Below are 18,971 nucleotides of genomic sequence, written 5' to 3'. Positions count from 1 at the left end.
ATGTACATTGCAGTGGGTAACAGTAAATGTGTCTGTAAGAATTGTCTTGGGATGTTCATTGGGATTTTTTCTGTTTGAAAACTTGGTCAATACCAGCTGAATGGGTAGTTGGCACAAATATTAGACAAAAGATCTCCTAAGACAGACATTGTCTCATAAGATAAGGAGTAGTAATAAGACATTATACTTAACCAGAGCAAGGGTAGTTGTCATGGTGCTATTTTACCAAATATTTAGTGAATCTGATCATCTTAAAATGAATCATGTATTTTTTAAATATGCTAAGTTTCTCCTACAAGTCCCCCCAAGGACCTGTAACATGTACTTCATGAAGAAATATAATTTTCCTGATCTATGTGGTAAACCCTGTGAGCTTCAAGCTCAACTGTCTAATAAGCAAATTGATCATGAATGACAACATGTCATTTTTAATGTCTACAACTAAAGTTTGTTGTGATTTTTGAGTGTTGATTTTCTTTTTGTTCTTTTAATTGTGACTAAGTGTATTATTTTTCTTTTAGTATGATGGGTTATAAGTAATTACATAGAGCCTATACATACAAAGAGCTTAAAAATTAACATAAGGAGCAGGGTTTGAGGGAAGGGCAGTCCCTTACATACAAAATAATTTCTGCTTTTTGTAAAATTTAACGTTTTACTTTCAGTTTGAAAAACAAAATTTCTTAATTAGGGTGAAGGTACTGACAATTTGACAGTTTTTGCTCCAGAAGCTTAATTTTAAAGACTTTTGGTTTCAAAAGGGTTTCAGTACGTAAGAAAAACATCTAGAAATCTAATTGTTTAATGAGAAGTTTGAAGTTTTGTATGAAAAGGGTACAAAACTCTGATTTTCTAAAAGTAGAGCATTTTCACCAACAAATTTGGCACAGCAAAAAAGTTGCCTGTTTTTGATGCAAGTTGGAACCTAATTTGACATGTGTCAAAATACTTGGGAAATACCTGTGAGCAGAACCTGGTGCCTTCAACCTGTATATTCTTGTTTCTTTGTTTTTCTTCAACTTCATTTAAAGTATAACAGTATAAAACACTTCAAAAAGTAGAAGCAATAATACTAACAAAATTGTTTTAAGTATGTAGTATTTAGTGTACAGTATACAAATCGGTATACTATATTTAGTATTAGTATACAAATCAGTTAATCATAAGGAGTGTGATATTGTGACCTAGATCACATAAATCTTCTTTTTTCCAACTGTTGCATATATTCCACAGGAATAGCATCTCCAAACATTATCTGCAATGGCCCACTCTCTGTCAGTTTTAGTGGTCCAGCAAGTTTATTATTGACAGTGTAAATTTCACCAACATTTGGCTGTTCCAAAGTGTGATCTGCAATTCTAATCCACTTGAATAATGTTAGTTTGGACTGTCCATTGTCAGGAGAGTCCAGAATCCTACCAACAAAATATGGCACCTTGCTTTCTTTGTCACTAAAGAAAACAGCTGAGTATTTGTCAAGCTTGTGGTTCAACTTCTAACCCAACAGGCAGCAGAATTTTGGAGTTGGATCCAGAAAATTATTGTGACTTGCCATCTTCAACTATTGTATTATTACAAACTTTGTTTCCAATTTTGCTTTTGTATGGCAATATTCAAAATTGGAAAGAAGTTGATAAAAATTCCTCCTTGCCATTCCAAAAGTAGCTGCTTTCAGTGCCAAGGTGTCACTTGTCTTTGTCTCATGCTAAGCTGATAGAAACTAACAAAGAAACCAGTTTGTTCTCAAGTTTTACACAGTGTGAACTTGAATGAGTGGCATATAATATACAAGGTACCAAAATTCCTTCCCCCTACAGAAAAAAAAAATCGAATAAAATTCTCAAACTTGGAAAGCCTTATTTTCCATGGGGGAGGGGGTATTTTCTGGGAGGGTATTGTCCATGGGGGGTAAATGCCTAGAACTATATTTCCTATTTAATATTATTAGAAATAGTGACAGAATTTGATTTAATGGATTCTATTTTCATCTGTAGATTCTTAGCTTCATCTAAAACATAGGTTAGGATTTTGAGGGGGTCACTTTTGATATTTCTATGACATGGTTGTAGGCATTTACTCCCTCCCCCTAGAAAATAAGGTTTTTTAAATTTGATAATCTTATTTATTTTATTTTTTTAGTTTCATTGATAATTGCTAAGAAAAGGGAAAAATGACTTCTATGTGAACCTTTGCAATTTTTGACAGTAGTCGGCATCCGTAAATTCAACAGCTATAGTTTTGTCAATGGACCCTTGAATTTCAACACTAACTATTTCTCATCTGTTTTACATGTTCAGAGAAGTTTGGATAGAGTCACTTATATTTTGACAGGGCCTGTTGCTGTCTGTCAAAAATTTTGACAAGGTTACTACAAGATATTTGCAAAAGAAATAAATCCATTTATAGAAGCCACTATCTATGTTTGAATTTGGTTGAAGGAACATTTTTAGTGTGCCTGGTATTCCACTACACTAAACAAGATTTTTTTTTACATTTGGAACCTAGTTTTGACAATGATAGATAGATACATATTTATTTACAACAAGAATTAAACCATATAAACAAACAGCACAAATGCCTAATGGCATACTTAAGTGCATGGTATATCACAAAAAAAAACACACACACACAAACAAAAGAAATAACTTTCATTACTTTGGCTTAAACTAATGTGAAATTTTTATGGAAATCAAACTTCAACACTAACAACAGAAAATAATATAGGAGACTAGCAACATGATTTCTTAATAACTTCAGAAATTTATTACTGAATTTGAATAAGATCAAATGTATCTTGATCCATTGGTGCTAATCCCAACTTTTTTTGTATTAAATAATAAAGTAATAACAGTTTGAACATTACATAGCTGGAAAATTATCAGGAGCTTTTTTTGAAAAGAGGAAACTGACTGAATTGAATGTTCTTTTCTGATCTGGGTGTATTGGATATGGTGTCAATGTTTCCTATCATTGAAATACAAAATTAGCTTCAAGAGAAGGCACTCCAAGTCATGGCTATGCAGAGTTATTCCATTTGTACAAAATTGCACTGTCAAATCATTGGTACCTTCACCCTACTTTAAGGGTTCTTTTACTTGAGATAAATTTTCACAGGAATGAGCTGAACTCATGTTCACCTCCTGCACTCATAAAAACTACCATTGGTTCAACAAGAAGGTGGATTTGTCAATCCAGTTCTACACTGGTTGAAAGGCAGAATTGAACTTAGGCTCTGTAAAGCACAATAAGTGATGGCTTCAAAGCTGATGGAAGCAAAAAATCAGTTAACATATCACAGTTCATACTATTGACTTAGTAATAAAGTGAATATAGTCTACCACTCAATGCCTTTCTTTTATGCTCTTTATTAATATAATAATTGCTTCTATTACAAATTCAAGTTTAAGAACTTTTCAACCTAGCCCATCCTAACCTAACTATAAATAATTTTGGATCTGAGAAAATGTAGTATTATTTTGTTGGAAACAACCAATAACTGATACTTTAATTAAAAATTTATCATTTTTAAGAGTTCAAAAAGTGCTTAAATTTGAATTTGCAATAGAAGCAATTATTATATTTGTAAAGAGCTTAAAAAAGGCATCAAATGACATGTTGTTTATTGGTAATTCAGCAGCCTAGTATGAACTATGATAGCCTACATTTACTGAAAAAACCTACTATCAATGGACAAATTCATATATTAAGACAAACTCATGTTGATGTTCAATTTGGTTTGCCTAAGATTTTCATCCAGCTTGTATCCACAGGAAAATGGCCTCTTTATCAATGAAAACCTATTATCTTTCCTGGAAATTTGCTTCAGCAGACATAACTAGCAAAGCCTACTTTAAAGAAAACAAAGGTAAAATTCTAGTTAATTGACTTCTTGCTATCTTGGAAAGGGTTTAGGTTAGGAAAATGAAACTTTCAAGGATGGGTCTACAGGCTACAGTATGTCCCAGGAAGGTATTTTAAAGTACCCACCTCTACTCCTTCTCCCTCTAGAGGGCCCTAAAATTTGCCTACATGACAGGTTGAAATTTTGACAAAACAACATTTTACCTTAATTTTCAGTTACTAGTTGCTTTTTCTCTGCCTTTAGTTCTGAAAATGCAATTCCTGTTATTCAAGTAGAATTTTTAGCCATATCAATGTTTTTTTTTTCAAAATTTAGGAAATGTATTTGCATATCTTTAAAACTTCATAAAATGGAAATGAGCAAAGCTATGAAGCTGAAAACAATTTTGTTGTACTTCAATTAAGCAGAAGATCTATTTTGCAAGGTTTCACTTTTATAACACACATATTTTTAAAGGTCATCAAAGGTAAGGGCCCTCTAGAGGGAGAAGGAGTGGATGTAGTTGCTTCAAAATTGCTTCAAAATACCTTCCTGGGACATACTTTAGTCTGTAGATTCATCTCTGAAAGTTTCATTTTCCTAACCTAAACCCTTTCTGAGATAGCAAGAAGTCAATTAACTAGAATGTAACCAAAACAAAATCGAACAAAACCTAGAATTTTAGCTTTAAACACTGATTCTAGACTAAACTTTGAATGAATTAGGCTAGTCCAAGCATCTTTAAGTAGACTTCAGCAAGATTGAATAATTAAGCTACCCTTTCAATATCATGAAGCATATCGGCATAAGCAGATCTTGCAATATCTTGTTCGCCATCAATGTCTCCAATATTTTCTAAAAAGTTGTTAGAATCTTCCATCTTTCAATGAAAATTAGGGAATAGCCTAGTAGGCATTAATCTGAAAGCAGTTCCTTTTAAATTGAATCGCTTTGCTTCAAAACGCTACCTAGCCTACTCGTCAAATTGTAAATTCATCACCCAGCTAATTCCTCACGAGCTAAAAATTTGGAAATCAAAAAGCTTTTTTTCTGAGCTTTTACCAGAGATGGAAATTGAGATACAATTGAACAAGACGATTTATGTGGCCAAAAAAATAAATTCTTTAAAAGCAAGTACGTCCCAAGGACACTAATTGCTAGAAAAGGAAAAAGATGAAATATTAATCCAAATGCTATTTCTACTACTAACAACTCTATTCAGGACCAAGCTGTGTGATGCCAACACACCTACGCATGCTCCTCCTCCATCCTAATCTATTCAAAGGCTCCCTCTTAACACCCTCACAGAAAGGTCCTTATTCAATCAATTTTAGTCCTAACAAAGTTTTATCAGAAGCTCTCGACAAAGGCGAAAAATATTTGAGCACTTCCATTCCATAATTTGTATGAGGGTATACAGACTGCATACAGTCCTTTCACCCCTTTGACTTCAAGATGGCACTAGCAATCCTTCTTTTTCATTCTCTCTTCTCTTCTGTTTGGTTTGTGGGAAGTGCGAGTACTTGAGCTACCTGTCCCCAGCAGTTTAAGGCCAAGAGGCCGGCCGGTACCAATACGGCTCTTCCTACTCACTCTCGCTATTTTCTGCACAGTAGATCTTCATTACTAAATTAGCTCGTTTTCCATTGTCTTTTTCATAATTTGGATCATCACCCTGTAGATCGGCCTTTCAGTATTAGGAGGTAGTTGAGCACTGTGGGATAGAATCTTTTATTTGAATTACAGGTTTCTGAAAACACCTACTTTACCGTCTTCTTGCTTTTCATTTTTAGAGTAGTATATTAATCTGTTACATATTGCTAAAATGGGGTCTTAAAGTAGCTCCTTAGATTCAAGGACATTTTTAGTTTAGAATTAAAATACGTTTTCCAAAAATGTAAATAAAGATCTTGGCAATTCGTAGTTTTGGTTCATTGCTAGTGTTCTGACATTCAAAGTGTATTTTTCCGAGATACAAAAAGAATTCTCATCTTGTCTGCAAAATGAGTTGCTTGGGCTAATAAAGAATTACAACTTACCTCTTTTTCAAACAGAAAAAACACCCGGCTAATATTTTTAAATTCTCTTTTCTATTTTTTTCTAAACTATATTGCAATAATTGTGGAAATGTCATTAGCTTTTTTACATTAAATAGTCTTTGTCGTTTTTGCATTACTGCACTATAACTAAGATGAAATAGCGTAAACATAGAAAATAGCCTGCGATTGGGTTAGTTAGAAAAAACTAAAAAAAAATGATACTGAAGGGCTTTATATTTACATACTTAAAGGCATATTAGTATGGTAGCCTATCTTAGCCAATTTGGAACTGTGGCTGAATATATCGACAGAAAAGATAAAAACAAAGTTGAACAAGAGTTCAATTCCAATATTGCATCCTATGCGTAATTTGGTTAGTTACGCATAAAATAAATATCATCTTGCCTATTTTCCCCTCCTTCAACAATTTGGAAACTTCGGATCGGTCTTAATAATTTGGTCTCAACAATTTTTATATAAGGAATTTCTATAGCCTGAATAGACTGCCTCATTCAATTTAACAAGAGGTGGTTCTAAGAGGAGGGAGGAAGAGGGGGCACTTTTCCCGGGTACGGAAATTTCAGGGGTCCAAAATCTTAAAATCGAGATCGAGTTCAAGAGATGATATCGTTAAAGCAATACATAGCCAGCTGTTCGATTTGATAAAACTACTTGAATCAATTGTTAACAACTCAAACCAGGAAACAAAAGCTAAGGATTACAGAACAATATACGACTTGGAAACATGTACTAATTATTTTACAGCCCTATGGTTTTGGGTGGAAGCATTACCTATCATAAATTGAGTTAAATAAAATGATACCGTCAAAAGCTTTAAATGTTCATGAGGCGGCGATAGAAATTAAAACTGTTTCCAAATACGTTAGCAAAAATAGAGATCGATTTATCAATGACTTACTAGCATTCCATACAAAAATGTACAAACATTGTGATGTGTGTGCTTAAAGTAGATCATGTCGTGCAAGAGGACTCAATCCAACACACTGACTTAAAAAATCTATAGGTGTCAGTCTTGATGAAATGGCTGTAGAATCCAATGACCGTTTATGATGACTTTCAGATTTGAACACAAATTTTGGGTTTCCGCTTAATACACGAAAATTATTTCCGAATTACACGAATGTTAATGATTTTGAGGCGAATTACCTCAAACTTGATGAAAAATATTCCAAAGTTTTAGATCCCAATCAGTTATCTCACGAGCTCCCAAGATATGAAAAAAAAAATAATTTGACAGCGGCACATTTCCCTAAAGAAACCTGTGTATGTGCTAAAATTAACTGTGCAATATAGAGATGAAGCAGTCTTCACAAACTTATGAGTTACCTATTAAAAGTTATTAGCGATTGCAGTGTCGATGGCCAGTAATGATCGGCCGTTTAGTAAACTTAAATTAACATTAGCGTACCTCAGGTAAGGAGCGATTAAATGATTTAGCGTTAATGAGTATAGATCGTTAAGAAGCACAAGCAATCAATTGCTTCGAGATATCGAACAATTTTGCAGAGGCTGAAGTAAGGAAAGTCAAATTTATATAAATAGAAAATTTTGTTAATAAATAATACTTTTGTTAAAACCTGGCATAAAATATTTAAGGGATTAAGGGAAGACGCTAATAAAAATTTTACCGCAGGCGCAAGCGACGGCAAGACCGCCACTGTTACGGTGGTAGTCACATCAAACCAATGGTCATAAAAAATATAGAAAATACTTATTGGAACGGAAATTGAAAAATCTAGTTCTCATCTAATGTAGCAATACAGATTTTGCCACAAAAAGGTGGCTATTTGGGGCATTTTGTGGTACAAAACTACAGCTTGGGCCCAAAAAGGCCTAAGAGCTATTGAGTTAATCATCTTAGATTGCCAGTAGATTGAAGAGTATGGAAAATTACCAAGCTTGAGTTTAAATAGCAGTAATACCATACGGTTAGCATTTACTCCTGAAGGTGATGGTAGTCAATATGAAACAAATAGTTATTATAAACCTTTATTTAAAGCTTCATTTAACTAGTATCAGTTATCTTTTAGAGTTCATTTATCATTTGGGGTTCAATGCGAAAGGAACTAGGTGTGATTTGTATTATATTCTCAAAACCCGTTTCAAACAGTTCGTGGTAAAGAACTGTAGTAAGGAGCGACCCAGCTCAATAATAGCCAAAAGTCTAAAAATGGAATTTTGGTACCAATAGCTACATCAAAAGAATCGCATTTTAATGTTGATTTTAAATATATAAGTTTCGTCAAGTTTAGTCTTACCCATCAAAAGTTACGAGCCTGAGAAAATTTGCGTTATTTTAGAAAATAGGGGGAAACACCCCCTAAAAGTCATAGAATCTTAATGACAATCACACCATCAGATCCAGCGTATCAGAGAACCCTACTGTAGAAGTTTCAAGCTCCTATCTACAAAAATGTAGAATTTTATATTTTTTGCCAGAAGGCAGATCAAGGATGCGTGTTTATTTTTTTTGTTTTGTTTTTTTTCCCCAGGGGTGATCGCATGGACCCAGTTGTCCTGGAATGTTGCGAGAGGGCTCATTCTAATGGAAATGAAAAGTTTTATTGCCCTTTTTAAGTGACCAAAAAAATTGGAGGGCACCTAGGCCCCCTCCCACGCTAATTATTTTCCCAAAGTCAACGGATCAAAATTTTAAGATAGCCATTTTATTCAACGTAGTCGAAAAACCTTATAACTATGTCTTTGGGGACGATTTACTCCCCCACAGTCCCCGTGGGAGGGGTTACAAGTTCAAAACTTTGACCAGTGCCCACATATAGTAATGGTTATTGGAAAGTGTACAGGCGTTTTCAGGAGGATTTTTTGGTTAGAGGCAGGGGTTGAGAAGAGGGGAATATGCTGGGGGATCTTTCCATCGAGGAATTTGTCACGGGGGAAGAAAATTTCCATGAAGGGAGCGCAGGATTTAATAGCATTATTTAAAAAAAAAACAATGAAAAAGTTTTTTTTCAGCTGGAAGTAAGCAGCAGCATTAAAACTTAAAACGAACAGAAATTATTACCCATATGAGGGGTTCACCACCTCCTAATACCTCGCTCTTTACGCCAAAGTATTTTTAGTAATTTCAACTATTTATTCTGCGGCTTTTGTGATTCAGGGGTCATTCTTAATGAATTGGGACAAAATTTAAGCTTTAGTGTAAAGAGCGAGGTACTGACGAGGGGTTGAAGCCCTCATATATGTAATAAAAACATAAGAATACAAAAGTTCTTTACGTAAGCTAATTTATAAGTTACATATATCTTTTACTTATAAAAAGATTCGTAAAAAATTAAAAGTTCTAGTTGCCTTTCTAATTAACCGAAAATCGGAGAGCAACTAGGCTTCCTCCCCTGCTCTTTTTTTCTCAAAACCATTCGATCAAAATTATGAGAAAGCCATTTAGCCAAAAAAAAAAAAAAAAAAATATACAAATTTCGTTTTAATTATTCCTCTGCGGAGAGACAAAATTAAAACATACATTGATTCAAAAACGTTCAGAAATTAAATAAAAAAAACAAGTTTTTTAAATGAAAGTGAGGAGCGACATTAAAACTTAAAACGAACAGAAATTACTCCGTATATGAAAGGGGCTTTTCCTTCTCAACGCCCCGCTCTTTACTCTAAAGTTTTTTACTGTTTTAAAATGTAGAGTTAAGAGAAAGAGTCAAACTTTAGCGTTTGACTCTGAATCAGCTATACACTCAGTGAGGTGTACCCTCACTGAGTGTATATTGTATGTAATAACGGATAAGACAAAAATCTCTTTTTGTCTTAAAGATTTTTCTTTGAAAGAAATAGTTTCTGTATTTAAATTTCGAGCAAATTTTATCGATCCGGACATCATTGTAAATACAAAGTCTTGTGCCTGTTTCGGTTGTGTTACAGTCTCCTGAAACCGCAAAAAATTGTTTGCATTTAAGTAAAAGCTTGCTCGGTCGAGTATCCTTGTTACAAAGTACCTAACATCAAAAAAGAAGCAAATTCTTTACTTGGCTACATTTATTTCAGAAGCGGAAAATTAACAAAACTTACCTTTTTAGAGTTACTGAAGATTACAACTAACCTACCCAAAGGTGATTTAAAACTATTTCTTCTTAAAAAAGCGTATGCATTAGAAAAAACATTAAAGCTTTAGCTTATTACTTATAAGGATTTTGCTCAGATCTTGAAATAATTTCAAGATAAAAATCCTTTCGTCCTTTAAGGAAACGGCTTAAGTATTTGGCCATTATGACCAAATCCTTAAAGGATTTTTCCAAAATCCTATGCGTGTAAACTTGGCATAAGACGGGAAGAAATTAATTTGGTATATCTGGACTAGATAGATGGCAGTATTTCGGGCTTAACAAAGTAATAATTAAAGAAGAAATAAAACATTTTGTGGTTAAACTGCAATTATTTAACTTTTTACTGGTTAGGATAATATTACACTTTTTAACATGAATGAGGAATCGTCAAGAGAAGAAATTCTTGCTAATTTTCAGGTAAGAGTTTTGTTCATATATTAAGTAAAAGAGGATCTTTGTCTGTCTTGGAAGGTAGTTAGGCTAGGCAGTCTCAGGAATGAATATAGAGCCTCAGTGATTGGTAAGCTCTTGTTGAGGAGCCTCTTCCTGTCTCGGAAAGTAGTTGACTGAGATGAATGATCCTTTAGGACTATACAGCCTATGGCTTAAAATATACCCTGAAAGGTATTTTACTAGGCCTAGTCTGTCTCTGCCCTTTCCTTATGTCAGTTGCATAGATGGTTGCATATAGACATGTATATACATATCTAGGTAAAGGTTTGGAGTAGTTTAGGGACTATTGAGAAGGTGAAACAAAAGAAAACAGTTCTTATTTCATAGGCCAATATCTATAGCCAGTGGAGAATAATTATAGCTAACACATTTGTATGAAATTCCACACAGGTAAAATTTCAGACAAGCTACTTTTTGCTGTCTTTGAAAGTAGGCCTAGTAGGTAAGGAAATAGAACTTCCAGGGTTGAATCTACAGACTGAAGTATATCTGAGGAAGATAGGCCTCCTTTGAAGTAACTACCTTAACTCCTTCTTCCTTTGGATGTCACTGATGTTTGAAAATTTTGTCTTATTAAAAAAGGGCAAGGTTCATATTAACAGAGTACTTGGGTGTCTAAGTAATAAACTTATGTCTAGGCTATAGCCAGAATTACATCCTGAATCCAAGTTAAACATTTATTTGTGTCAGAAATGAACTTTACCCCCACCTCTACATTTACCAATTCATGATAGCCATATATTTGCACATTAGGGAGGTGGAGGTAAAGTTCATTGCTGACGCAAATGAATATTAAGTTTTGATTCAGGATATAATTCTGACTATAGAGGTAAGTTTATTTCTTAGCTACCTGAATAGTCTATTAAGAGTGAAAACCTTTGAAAATAAATATTCCACTTAAATGAAATACATGAAAGGTATTTTCAGCTTCATAACTTTGCTCAACCCCATTTTATAGGATATCAAAGATCTGTAAACATAGTTCCCAAATTGACAGAAATTGAATAGCTTGAAATTATGCTCAAATAACAGTAATCAAATTTCAAAATTAAAACCCAAGAAAAAGAGACCAAAAACTATTTTATAGTGTTGTTTTGTCTAAATTGCAATAGGTTTAAATTCCAACCTGTCAAGTTGACAAAGTTCTAAGACAGAAATAAAAAAAAAGCATTAACATAGTAGCTTAGTAATACCTTCTTGTATTTTTTTTGGCCCTGGATTTAGTACTGAAAGTTAATTTCCCTAACCTTACCAGTTTCCAAGGCAGATAAAAGTTGCTTGCCTAGAATTTTACCATGCATTTTGGTAAATTTGCAGTTTATTACAGAATTTTGATTAAGATGAAAATGAATACATCACTTGACATCTTTTCTCATGTCCTTTCATAGGCTAGTTCAATAGTTGTTTCCAGGGCAAATTCAATTTTGAGCCCTTTTTGGATCCAAAACATAAAACAGTTCATAGTTGCCAAAAGTTTTAAAAAGATCTGTTTAAAAAAAACTGTCTAGCGAGAAAAAATTGCCATATGCAGTTGTTTCAGAATGGTAATTATTATTTTCCTTAGTCTTTAGAGTAAAATGGTATTAAGAAAATAAATTTGCAGAACTAACAAAAGCCTGATACCCCTCAAATGACATCACAGCAAAACTGATGCCATTTTTGAGAGGTTTTTAGCTCTTACATAAATATCTGCAAATTTGTTTTCAAAATAACACTTGTATAAAGGAGAAATAGAGCTGATACCATTCTAACCAATAAGTTGATGAAGATTAATGCTCTCCCAGTATTATTTCCTTTTGCTGGTCCTAATTCAAGAACCAATGGTCATCAACTAAAACTTGTTAAGCAGTCTACCCTATCTAAAGTCAGAACTCAATTCTTTTCCTCAATAATTGTCAACAGGTAGATTAAACTCTCTGAAGACACAATTACTGTATTGTATTGTATTGTATCAGATTAACAATGTTTCTTGACTACTAAGGTTCCTGCATCAGCCCTGCAGTGCATTCCTGCAGCATGATTTGATCTCTGGGTCCCATATTACCAAGCTAAGGTCAAACTCACTGCACCACCACAGGACAGACAGAATTACTGCTTCAATCCATTGACATTTTCAAACCAAGGCTGGATGCTGAGGGGTCCTAGAGAGTGTAAACTCAACTGGGAAGTTTCTGATTGTCCAACTGCACCTGGTCACTAAACAACAATGAAGACAATGTCAGTCATCAACTCTGGAGCTTAACAAGGAAAAATCCTTAGATTGGCCCAAGCTGCAATTTAAGATAATAACATTTTGCTATTAAGAGTGAGGAAAATAAGAATTACCATTCCTGAATGTTATTCTCAATAGAATAACATTTATTATTCTATATAAATTACCCTTACCTCTATATAATGTAAATAACACTTACCCCTACCCCTATATATAACCCTTACCTCTATTTAAATTTTGGAAAAACATGTTATAACCTTAACTTAGGGTTTTCAATCTCTTTTTTGTTCAATCCAGTTTTTGGAGTACAACTCCTGTTATGCCTGTTTCAGTGGGATTTTAAACCATATCAAGAGTTTTTCTTCTACATTGAAGAAATAGAGATAAAATTCTAGTTGAGGTTTTTTTTTCACTATCTTGGAAGGTAGTTGAGTTGAGTGAAAAAAACTCTCAAGAATGCATCTTGAGCATTAATGGTCTCTTGAGAAGACATTTTGAAGTACCCTTCCTTCACTTCTTTTCTTTTCAAAGAGCACTGACCTTTCATATCCTTGTACATTGTTAGTGTTGTAAAATTTGTTGTACAATGTTTGTGTTGCAAAATAGATCATATGCTTAAATATGGCAAAATAAAAGTGCTTTAAGCCTCAATTTATGTATTTTTGAATCCTGATTTATAAGGTTTTAAAGAATTGTTAATCTATTTCTTAAGTTTAGGAAACAAAATCCTTGAAATAGCTTAAAAGCCTGCTGAAATAATAAGAATTTCATAAAACTAAAGCCAACAAATTGATTGAAAACTCAAAATTAAGAGGAATTGTTGTATAGGTATAGATCTGTCACATTAGCAATCTTCTTTGCCCTAAATAAGAAAAGGTAAGACAGAGTAACTTGACAATATCTTCCCAAGGTACATTTTGATCTTGGATTAATTCCTGAAATTTTCTTTCACTTAACTCAGCTGATTTCCAAAATAGCAAGAAGCCCCTGAACTTGAATTCTGCTAAATAGATTTACAAATATGTAAAACCTTATAAATCAGGTTTAAACAAAGGTTTATGGCTTGAAATATTTTCTTTGTGCTTGATTTTAGCTGTAAATCTAGACTAGTTTTCTTTTTCGTGGCTTTACTTTGATGACACACATACTGAAAAAAGTCACTCTCTTTTAGTGAGTGAAAGGGCAGAGGTAGCCTACATAGTTTAAAATATCTTCCCAGGGGATGAGTCAGGCTCTAAATCCATTCCTCAAAGTTTCTTCCTCCTAGCTCAACTACTTTCCAAGATAGACAAAAACTCCATACACAAAATACTACCCAATGATCCTTGGGATGGTATTTTCAAGTACCAAGCTCCACGCCTCCCTCCTCCAAATGACCAATACCTTGCATAATCTTTATTTTATTAAAGCCAAACCGTCAGAAATAGGGTATGGCAAGACTCCAATAAGGTTTTCTCAGTCAAATTATCTGGATTAAAATGTATCTTTTCTAAACTTGACAGCAGACTCCTAATCTTGGATATAATGTATATAGGCCTGAATGTAAATATTTGGGATTGGTTAACCATCAAACTACTTGACTTAGATTAAATCTGTCAACAATTGAGTCGGTCTATAATTCAAATACTTAATTCTAATCTTAACACCCTGTGTCCAAGATTTAATTGCATTTTCCAAGATCAGCTCAAACTTTTAAATGTATGTCTAAGATTGGGGTGAACTATTGTCTATCAAGACATTTAAAATATTACCTTAAATTACCTTAAATTGCATTTACAGCAAGATAAGGTGGACTGCATCCTCCTGTAGTACTTCTTGCTGTTGAATTGATGAGGTGACACAATTAGTGGGTGGAATGGGGTGTGGTGTCCCACTGGTACTTCCATTCCATGTTATTCCACTCCAAATTGAGTGCATTTTTGAAAGAATTAATCAATTCACCAATGACAGTCTTATTGGAAAGACTGTTCCAAGTTGAGACAGCACATACTGAGAAAAAGTTTGTCCTCTCTCTGTGTCTTGAGTGCTTTTGTTGCAGCTTCATTGGGTTGCCTCATGGCATAGTGGCAAGGGAGGGAGTAAAAATAAAGTAAGCCATGTTGTTTTGGTGCATTTTCTTGACAATATCTCCTCTGTGCTACTGGTAAACCAGTGTGGGTATGTTCAGGTGATGCAGATGTTCAGGGTCGGGAGCTGTTGGTGTGGGGCACAAAGCTTAGTTGCTCTTCTTGAATCTATCATGGAAGCCTCATATATCTAATCTGCAGATGAAATTGGGGAGAAATATGGGGATAATGTGAATACTCAGGTCATCCCTTCTCTTTGAAGCAATGAGATCACTTCATTATGCACTTATTCATTCTCATTTAATGTTTCCATCACTTGTTTACCTTAAAACATTTAGTTCTTATGCCACTTCAGAGACAACAGAACAAAGCTTTGTGGTATTAAGTTAATACTTTAAGAGCTACTTACCTTCCCCTAAATTATATTCTGTGAAGTCATCAGCTGATTCTCTGTATTGCTTCCTTAAAATTCTTCCTTTAAGACATTTTGTTACAGTTGAATCTATTCTCTTCAAATTGAAGTATGACTGTGGTTTGCTTTCCTTGTTTTTTTGTTCCTTGAACCTTTTCCCACTTAAAAGTATTGACCACGGACATCTAACTAGAAATTTCAATAAATTATATCAGCTGAGAATAATAAATGAAAGATCGAAATCTTCCTTTTAAAACTCAGTAATTTGGTATTAGAATATTTATACATCTAAATTGGATACTTCAAAATCAATTAAAACAGCTAAACAAAAACTTAAATTTATGTTCTTTTATTAATTTTTTTGTGATAAGTGAATTGTTGTTGGTTGGTGGGGGTTGCCTTTGGGATGTTAAGTTTGTTCCCATTTTATATGTTTTTTTTTTTATGATACTGGACCTAGGCATTCTACAGGTTTCTTGATATATCTTATTTATTTTTATGTTTATTTTGCTGGACATGTCAACGGGTGGTGCTGTTGACTGGGCAATTGATGGGGGAATATGTTTAATTACACCTATTTGAATTGCATGTAGTGAAGTATGGTTGTTGTATTTATTTAAAGAAGTTTTTTTTTCTGTCCTGTGCATTACGAATTTGTCTTCTCAGCCAGGCTCTGGACATTTTGCAACTTATTTTATTACTAAAATGAACCTGAACCTCTGTATGCTCTCTAGGGCTGCCACATCTCCCTTATATTAAGTATTTGTAATGGGGTGGCCAAACTCCAAATGTGGTCTTGCAAGAGCATTATATAATTTTCTTATTGTCAGAGGATGGTGCAATGATATGGCTTGTTTAATTAGTTCCAGGGCTCTGTTGGCTTTAGCAACTTGTTGCATAGTGTGCTCATGAACTTAAACTTCCTGTCAATGATCACCCCTAATTCTTGTTCACTCTCAACAGCCTCAACTTGGATACATGTGCCAGATTTATCCAGCATAAAATATGAAATCTGATTTTTGTAGGGACCCATTTGAAGGACTTTGCATTTTGATGGGTTGAATTCCATCATCCAGGTGGAAGCCCGTAAGGATAGACTATGCAAGTCATTTTGCAGGGTTCCATTGGCAATTCTAATTAGTTTGCCATCATCAGTGTAGAGAGTGATGGGGTTTTGTAGAATATCCTCACAATCATTAATATATATATATATAGAGAGGAGAATGGGGCCAAGGATGCTTCCCTTGGGCACCCTGCTTATAACTGGTGCAGGCTCTGAAAATAAGGGGTCTCCATTGTCAGAGCAGACCATGACCTTCTGGATTCAGTCAATCAGAAACAATCTTATCCACTCCACAGTGTCAGCATGGACTCCATATGCACTGAGCTTATGTAAAAGATACTCGTGGACAGCTTTGTTGAAGGACTTGGCTTGGTCAAGTAACAGGACATCAACTGCTTTACCTTTTCAAATAATTTAGTGACTGTACCATAAGACTGGATCAGGTTCGTCTCAATGGACCAACTCCTTCTGAAACCATGTTTAGATTTTGACACTTGGTCATTTTTTTTCAAGGTTATTAATAATAGAATCATTGAAAATACTTTTGAGCAGTTTAGAAATGACTGATGTGAGACTAATAGGCCAGTAAAATTCAGGGTTATTTTTATCTTCCTTCTTGAAAATTGAAACTATATTGGCCGATTTCTAATCAGCAGGTACAACCATCATCCTCATGTACATCTTAAATATATCAGCCAGTGGCATGGCAACAAGAGCTGCAGCTTCTTTCAGCAAACATGGATGAATGCCATTGCGGCCCTGGGCCTTGTTTGGATCCAACTTATTTAGGTGCTTGAGAACATCAATCACAACAGATGGCATTTCATGGACATGGTTCCTTTCTGAGAAAGGGGGAGAAGGAGACACTAAAACTGAATGAGAGAAATTAGAGGCAAATACGGCATTTAAACAATTTGTGATGTCTGTGGGGGAATCAAGCACAGTAGCATCAGGACGTATAAGCTGGCATATTCTAGGTCTATTAGGATTAGAGCTCAAAACATACTTCCAAAACTTTTTGGGGTGTGTTTTTGCGCTAAGAGCTATATTTACTTCATAATCACTTATGACTTTACATGTGAGATTTCTCAGCTTATTACAGCATTTCTTGAAATCAGCAAGATGATTTTTCTGTTTTGATTTCTTGTATTTCCTCCATGTCTTATTCTTACTCTTAATGCCTTCTCTTACCTCTTTAGTGAGAAATGGTACTGTTTTGGTTTTCTCTGTGTATGTTATGGAAGTAAATTGCTTCTCAAGTGCAAGCAAGCATGACTTAAAACTGAACCAAGAATCATCCACATTATCACTAACAATAAAAGATTGCCAATCAAATTCAGACAAGTGTTCTTGGATTTTATCATAATCTGTATAAGATCTTTGTGTCGTATTACTTGCCCTAGTGGAAACCAGCACATAACACAATTGTGATCACTAGAGCAGATTGCAGGTAAATATTTAATAGACATGACTTTGTCTGGGTTATTTGAAAATACCAGGTCAAGTGTAGTTGGGTTTTGACCATCTCTATAATGGGTTGGTTGATCAATCAGTTGAGTGAGGGCAAGATTTGCTACAGAATTCAGATTTGTTTGGGCAGGGTTGTTTGGAGTTGTGAATCCGTAGCCATCAACCCATATCACATCTGGCATATTAAAGTCACCAGTGATGAAAACAGAAATTGAACTAAATGAAGCTATTTTACTCACAAGATCAACCACGACTTAATGTGAATCATTAGCATTAGGTGCAGAGGGGCTTTGATAAATATTTCCAACAATCAATGTCTCTTCAGGGAGCTGGCACTCAACAGCTACACATTCCACCCATGGATAAACATCAACATAAGGGAACAAACTTAGTATTTTAATTTTAAAATTATTGTTCACATAAATAACAGTGCCTCTCCTGCACCCTTTTGAATGAAAATTAGAAAACACTTCATAACCATTAACTGCAATATGGAAATCCTCAAGCATTACTAGAGAATTTTTGGGACAAACTTCTGTAGCACAAAAAATATCAATATCTTACATCTGGCAGTTTATTTGTAATATAGTCCAGATTTCTTCTTCTTCTTCTTTTCCAGCTGGTGACAGCTTTTCAGTCAAGACTATTCAGCCCTTTTCCTTTTGACTCACTCTGTGAGATGGACAGAGCTCTGGAGTTGGTTTGTCTTATTTATCTTGTATCTGCTCAGATTTCTTGCAGTAAATCTTTTGATAGTAGGAGTTGAATTATAAGGGAATATGTATTGAGTTCTATGCTCTGTGTGTCAATATTTTATGCGTTTTTTGCTATTTCATCTGCCTTATGGTTACCTATTATACCCAAGTGGCTTAGAATATACTGGAGATGAGTTAAAATACGTCTTGAAGCAAGATTATTAATAATCCTAAGACAAAGAAATGTGTCAATATCCATCTTGTACTGAGAAGCTGAAGAAAGCAGCTCTAGGCTTGATAAAGAGTCAGAATATATTATAATATTTTAAAAATTAACGGTCATATATTCAATAACCATGAGGAACTCCAATGCCATGATTATGGTATTTAACTCGCCAGACATTACAGATGCATTATCGTGTAATCTCTCGCCTAAAGCAATATTATGGCTTGGAATAAACGCTCTGCTTGCCACTTTCTCATTCATTTTGGATCCATCAACACAAATTTGGAAATGGTTTTTATATGCAACAGTATTGAGCTCGGCAAATTTTTTCTACATAAAAGCAATGGGGGTAAGTTCTTTGGTCCACTTTGAAAAATCAGTGTTTATTATGGGTATTGACCAA

The 18,971-nt window shown here is 34.3% G+C and overlaps 2 protein-coding genes across 2 annotated transcripts in view; one reads left to right on the top strand and one right to left on the bottom strand.

The window, feature by feature from the left end:
• Positions 1-4,789, bottom strand: part of LOC136032675 (protein arginine N-methyltransferase 7-like) — an 89,772-nt gene extending 84,983 nt beyond the window's left edge. Inside the window, exon 1 of the mRNA XM_065712968.1 lies at positions 4,620-4,789. Within this exon, the coding sequence (XP_065569040.1) occupies positions 4,620-4,721 (102 nt within the window). The 5' untranslated portion in view covers positions 4,722-4,789. The remainder of the gene's footprint in view (positions 1-4,619) is intronic.
• Positions 4,790-10,256: 5,467 nt separating this feature from the next.
• LOC136032674 (FAS-associated factor 1-like) overlaps positions 10,257-18,971 on the top strand; it is a 127,620-nt gene continuing 118,905 nt past the window's right edge. Inside the window, exon 1 of the mRNA XM_065712967.1 lies at positions 10,257-10,388. Coding sequence (XP_065569039.1) covers positions 10,344-10,388 — 45 coding nt within the window. The 5' untranslated portion in view covers positions 10,257-10,343. The remainder of the gene's footprint in view (positions 10,389-18,971) is intronic.

This window comes from Artemia franciscana, chromosome 11, assembly GCF_032884065.1.
Source record: "Artemia franciscana chromosome 11, ASM3288406v1, whole genome shotgun sequence".
Taxonomy (NCBI): Eukaryota; Metazoa; Arthropoda; class Branchiopoda; order Anostraca; family Artemiidae; genus Artemia; species Artemia franciscana.
Note: the sequence above shows the minus strand (reverse complement) of the source record. Positions and strands in the feature narration are given on the sequence as shown.